General features: G+C 38.9%; 1 protein-coding gene across 1 annotated transcript in view; it reads left to right on the top strand.

Moving 5' to 3' along the window:
* The window catches only part of ALG9 (ALG9, alpha-1,2-mannosyltransferase), a 154,535-nt gene extending 153,417 nt beyond the window's left edge, over window positions 1-1,118 (top strand). The window contains exon 16 of the mRNA XM_006833967.1: window positions 995-1,118. Coding sequence (XP_006834030.1) covers window positions 995-1,118 — 124 coding nt within the window. The remainder of the gene's footprint in view (window positions 1-994) is intronic.
* The last annotated feature ends 5,144 nt before the right edge of the window (window positions 1,119-6,262 follow it).

Here is a 6,262-nt window from a genome sequence, read left to right as displayed (position 1 = left end):
CTGACCTTTAGGTTCGCAGCCCGATTCGTAACCACTACGCTACCAGAGCTCCTTAATTAGGGATAGTAGTGTCACTTTATTCACAGGGTTCTTTGAAGGATTAAATGATATATTTAAAAGTGCTACATTCTAGTCCATGTCTGATAGATAGTATGTGTACAATAAATAAATGTTAGCTGTTTTTCACATGCTTTGGGAATTTGTGGGAAATTCAGGTTTCCCTTATATTTCAGAATTAAGTAGCGCCATTATTACTTGCCATGGGCATATCACAACATGAGCTTGTGTATAGACTCCTTTAACTTAGACATTACAGAATCACCATTTTGGGACTGTGCACAGGAGGCCAAGGCCGAGTTTTTGTTACCTCTCTAGGAAAATTTAGAGCTGGAGCCAAGGTCAGGTGAGAATTTGGCCTTGCTCTGGTGTCTTAGATGTAGAAACCATTGAGTGTTAGGAATTTATTTCTGTGACAGCAGTTATTTGATTAACCTAGAACTTCTGTGGAGTATTCTAATGCAAAGTGAAGACCTATTCTAAAATAGATACTGTGACTTATTAGGGAAATCACTTTTGAGTGAGTAGTAAGATAATTTGGTCTTGATGAAGGTCTTTTATTATGATCTAGTAGGTACTACTTCTATAAAATGCAAAAGGACTTCAAAAACTTCATGGGAAAAAAAATCCCTTATGTTTTCATCCATTTTTCAACACACTTCTTCAAGCTCCTTCATATAATCCTCTCCATTGTTGTTGTTGTTAAGTGCTGTCGAGTCGGTTCCAAACCATGGCAACCCTGTATAGCGTTTCCAAGGAGTGGCTGGTGAGCTTGCATTTCAAACTTGGCTTTGCAGTCCAGTGCATTAGCCCACAGCACCACACCAGGGCTCCAATCCTCACCATAGCACTTAGTTTATTTTTCTTCATCACTTAAAGTACCATTAGTAAATTATCTCAAATTCCTTTTTCTTTCCCCCCTATTCTTGTTTTTCAGATCTTCAAAGCTCCTGCGGGCATTCTATATCCCCTTCCTGTCAGATCAGTATACAGTGTATGCAAACTACACCATCCTCAAGCCCCGGAAAGCAAAGCAAGTCAGGAAGAAAAGTGGAGGTTAGCAACACACCTGTGGCCCCAAAGGACAACCCTCTTGTTAACTGCTGATTCCACTGACATGACTCCATTCAACTCATCGCTTGTAGCATTTGTAATAAAGCTCTCTGACAGCAGTACTGGAGTCTGGGTGCTTTGGGCTCAACAGAGGCAATCACATTCACTTCTTACCTGTGTCTCCATTCTGCGTGTAAACTTTTTTCATATAGGCAGAGAAAGGACCAAAAGCATGGGTAAATATATTGCTCTAAAGCTTACTGTTTTTCTCCTCTTCATTTATTTACTAGACTGGAGAAGAGCAGAACCAACTTATAAGAAGAATTGAAAATCCCTGGAATGGAGGGCTATGTTAAACTGTTCTCCACACTCTGGCCTACCATCAGGGAACTAGCAAGCTTCTCTTGGGCCATATGGGCTTCTCTACCAAAGCTGTTTGGCAGCGCCTTGCAGACTGTGTTCAAATCCAAGTGCTGAAAGTGAGCACAGCCTAGTTGCCAACCCACATGTCATTTTCACCTCCAGCAAGATAGCTTCTGTAAAGCGCTTCACAGGACTAAGACCCTGTCCTGGAGAGATCTCAGGAAGACACAACATGTGAGGAACTGTGACCGAATTTTATTATAATGCTTCTAATTTTCATCTTAATCTCTTTACAAAAATTATAACTTCGTGGGTTTTTAAACATTTTTTTTTTTTAAGTTTAAGCATTCTATTTCTTGAATTCAAGGCTCCTCTATAAAAGTATCAATCACTGGAGGATAAGCACTGGACTGAACTGCTTAACTGCAAGGTCCGCAGAAGAAAGATGGTATTTTCTGCTCCCGTAAAGATTTACAGCCTCGGAAACCCTTTACAGGGTCAGAATCAACTTGAATGCTGTGGTGGGGTAGGTTTAAAGGTTGCAATAGACCAGGCTATAACTCTATAGGGAACATTTAGAGAAAATTCTATCAATTGGTAGATTTAGATGACATCACATTTTTAAAATTGTATTCTGAGACTATCTATGAGGAATTGAGAGTTTACTTTTCTTTCAATGACCCAGTGAAAAGGACCCGTGTATATATTTATACAACCTATTTTTGAGTTTGATCTCCTGTAAAGCACATACTACATGGGGCACTTCTAGTCAAGTAGGCATTGATAAGGACCTAAGTACACTGTAATAGATGTGGCTTGCTGTTCCCACAAAGAAATTACAGCCTCAGAAACCCTATACAGGGTGGCTATAAGTTGGAACTGATTCGCTAGCACGTCACGACAACAACATGCTGTTATAATATAAGTATATCCTATTTATATACAGCATTTTACAGTTCACTAAGAACTTTCTTATCCATTTTCTCACTTAATCCTCACAGTCATGATGTGAGGTAGACAAGACAGGTGGTTTTATCCCCATTTTACAGATGAGGAAACTGAGACAGGTAGGGGAATAAAGTCACTTGCCCAAGGTCACAGAGCCAGTACGTAACAGAATCCCAGCTTTATTACTTACTGTGAACCATGTTGCCTAATTTGTCAACTAACACTCTTTCATATTGTCTCACTCAACTGTGAAAGCATTACTTGATAGAATGAGAAGACTGACCAGTCTGGATTGAATTTTACCTACATTTTCTCTGAGTTTTTGAGTTTCAACTCTGCCTGTGAGTTAGACTATCATAGACGGGCTGATGATGCAGGCTGGCCTGTGACAGGAACATTGTGCTTATGTTTGGGGGTCCTCCTTTGTAGCCCCACAGGATCTAATATCAGTACCTTTCCTTTAGCAAATCTGGGATCACATCTTAGGTGCCTTATTTCCCTAAGGATAATTATTTTTAATATCTATAAATATTACCAGTTTAGTTTTTAGAGTTTCTATCCTTCATTTTTCAGAGATGGGATTTTCAGCAGGAATTAATCTCAAAACAATTCTCAAGAAGAGAAGTGATCAGGGAAGGAATGGTTAGTTACCATGTAAAAAACTTACTCTTTGGGATGCCCTATAAACAAATATCTGGGACAGAGTTGAAACACTAGCTAGGCAATTGGTTTATATAATAGAGACCGATAACTGGAGAGTGAAGATAAATTGGGTTCCCGTTTGCTGTTTTAAAGATTTCTGACATTTAATTCTAAATACTTGATTTTCTTTTCCATGGTAAACATTGATACATGATACAGGGGAGTGAGTTTTAAGGACAGTCTCTTGCCTGATCTATAGATTACTGTCCACTTGCTGCAGCAGTGAATTAGAGTTCAGCACCATAGGCCCATGAGTAGTGGCTTTTTCTAATCAGAGTGCTTCAGTACTGATCTATTTGGTCATCCCACTTGTTAAAACCAACCAACCAACAAACAAAAAACCCTCTTCTGAGTGAGAATTGTAATACAGCACAAAAAAGGTCATGATTGATCCAGGGATTCCTTGGAAATATCAGTTTGTATCTGTTTTAAAACCTGATTCTGGTTTTCTTTCTCGTGTGTATATCTTTAGTGAGAGCACAATAAATTGCAGAGGCCCCTGGATGATGCAAAAAGTGTGTCCTTGACCACTAGCCTAAATGGTGGCAGTTTGAACCTGCAGTGCCCTGTAAGACAGTCCTGGCGATCTGCTTTCATAAAGATTACAGCCAAGAAAACTAGTGAGCAGTTCTCCTGTAACATGTGGGGCTGCTGCGAGTCAGAACCAACCTCACAGCAACAGATTTTGGTGCCAAGTGCTATAGATTGGAGACACAAAAATGAATGGGACTGAATTGGGTGCCCTTTGGGCATTTATCAGCATCACCAAAGAAGCCCATAACACACGCTAGCAGGATGAGAGCGCGGGAATGCTTGTAGTACTGCTGAAAAGAGCAGTGTTCTGATCGGGGAACTGCTGTATCCTGAGTTGTTTCTGATCCTGAATGTACCCTGTTTATATCCCTTATAATCCCCATAGTCATGGGGGCAAAAAATAAATAAAAGAATGGCATTTGTTGTTAAGGAGTTTTTCTGTGATGTTATACAAGCATTTAAAAATCGGTGTCTTTTAGCAATACAGAGAGGCTAGCGTAGCTGGGAAGGCACCTGGTTAGAGTAGCATTTCTCCTCCAAAGACTCTGCCTTCTGCATGAGCTGACTGCTCTGCTCACTGTAAGGATAAAGTATCTCAAGTACTTGCTTCTCTAGATTGTTGCCTATCAAGGAATGAAGGACTAGATATTATGTGCAACTTCCTTTGATGCAGGGCTGGGTCAGGGAGTAGGTAGGTGTGCTTTGGAAACCCAGGGTTCTCTAATTGCTAGATCTGAAGCAGCTTTATTTGCACTCCAAATTGCATGACACTGATTACCACAACTGAACCAGACCATGCAGTAGGAGGTATCTATTATCAAAGTGTACCTCTCACCTGGGAGGTGTCATCTAATAAGAAAGAAGACAGGTCGTTTTAATTTCTTAGGATAATCACAGAGAATTGGAGCCCATCATCATTATTTTTTTAATTCATGTGTAGAAACAGATTTCTAAATCAAGGTGGCTCTTGATTCCAACCATTTATTTAGGTCATTTTTCCTAGTCTGGAGTTCTGGGAAAGAACCTTGTAAAGCCTATGTGATTCTGCATCTTTAGATCTAGGGAGATCACTGGGCCAAAGCACCAGTGTTTTATATTTCATGGGATTCACTGAAATCAGAATTCACTGTGATTGTGCAGTGTGCTGGCCAGTGTCATGCAGCTCTGCTTCTAAATTGGTTAATTTAATTTTCTCTGAAGAGAGGAAAGAGGCACAGTTTAATTTCTGCCTCCACAGACATATTAAAGCTTATGTGTTAATTCATTCTTATGCTTCTACATTAAATGCCTTGGGTAAATGGGCATATGCTCAGCTTTAATTTTTTTTTTTTTTTTTGCAGCATGGCTGAATTTCAGACTCTCTGGTGTGTTGATAAATCTCAGTGAATGCTGCCTTTAACTTTTCCAATATACATAACCATGTGATTCATGCTGCAAATCAAATCAGGAAGCAGTACAGTATTGAATAATCCATTTGTCTTTCTGATCCCTGTACTGGATTTCACATGTTCATATTACATAGTACTGGAAAGAATAAGTTAAATAAATCTTGGCAGTTTGATTTTCCTGTCCTTACGATGTCCTTTTTCTGCTTTGCTTTTACCTTTTAAATCTATATTAGAAATTAAAAACTGAAGGAACTCTCTTTCCCTTGTTTCCCCCATGCCTTCTGTAAGCCAAATAGTCCACTATGTTTTTCCTGAAAACTTCAGGAAGAAGCCTTTATGGAGCCCAATGAGGTTAATTTTCTTTTACCTTTAGAAAAACCAGTAGGAAGTATTTGATATTTTGCCTAAAAGAGATAAAATTCATGTGTTCATCTTCATTTTTGGATTAAGAAGTTCTGAACTGTGATGATTCCATTATATCAAACATTTAGATAATGTCTCCCTTTGTTGAACATTGTTAGGAGCAATAAAACTGGTTTTTGCAACTAAATTCCTATACCTTGTACTTTATATCCAATAACTTGTAGTTGCCATTTGGTTTTGTACCACTGGTTATTTTTCTTTCCATACTACCCAAAATGCCCTTAATTTTTGTGTGTGTGACTTTTTATTGTGAATTGAGTGAAGCTTTACAGACAAGATCATCAGTTTTACATTCAACAAGTCATACACTTTGTTTTATCTCCATGATTACAATCTCCTCCATGCAGAAACAGTTCTCTTGCTTCCTCCCTGTGATTTCTATTTCCATTCCTTCCACCTTCCCATCCCTTCTCAACTTTGTCCTTAGGTAAATGTTGCCCTTTAGATCTTGAATGGTTGACCATTCCTTGAGCAAACCTTACTAGTGTGTTGCTCCCCCTTATACCTATCTACTGCTTGGCTGAAAATTGGGCCACGACCTCAAGAGCCACAGTCTCAATTTTCTCCAGTGTCTTTCTGACAACTAAACCCATTTTTGGATTTTATTTTTTATAATTTTGAGCTTTGTTTTACATTTTCTGGTGTTCTATCCAGGATTACATATATATATATATATATATATATATATATATTTGTTGTTAAGTGCCATTGAATTGGTTCCGACCTATAGCAACCCTGTATAGGGTTTCCAAGAAGCGGTTGGCTTGAACCATCAACCTTGCGGTTCAAACCGA

This window comes from Chrysochloris asiatica, unplaced genomic scaffold (assembly GCF_000296735.1).
Source record: "Chrysochloris asiatica unplaced genomic scaffold, ChrAsi1.0 scaffold00008, whole genome shotgun sequence".
Lineage (NCBI taxonomy): Eukaryota > Metazoa > Chordata > Mammalia > Afrosoricida > Chrysochloridae > Chrysochloris > Chrysochloris asiatica.
This window is presented reverse-complemented; position numbering and strand designations above follow the sequence as displayed.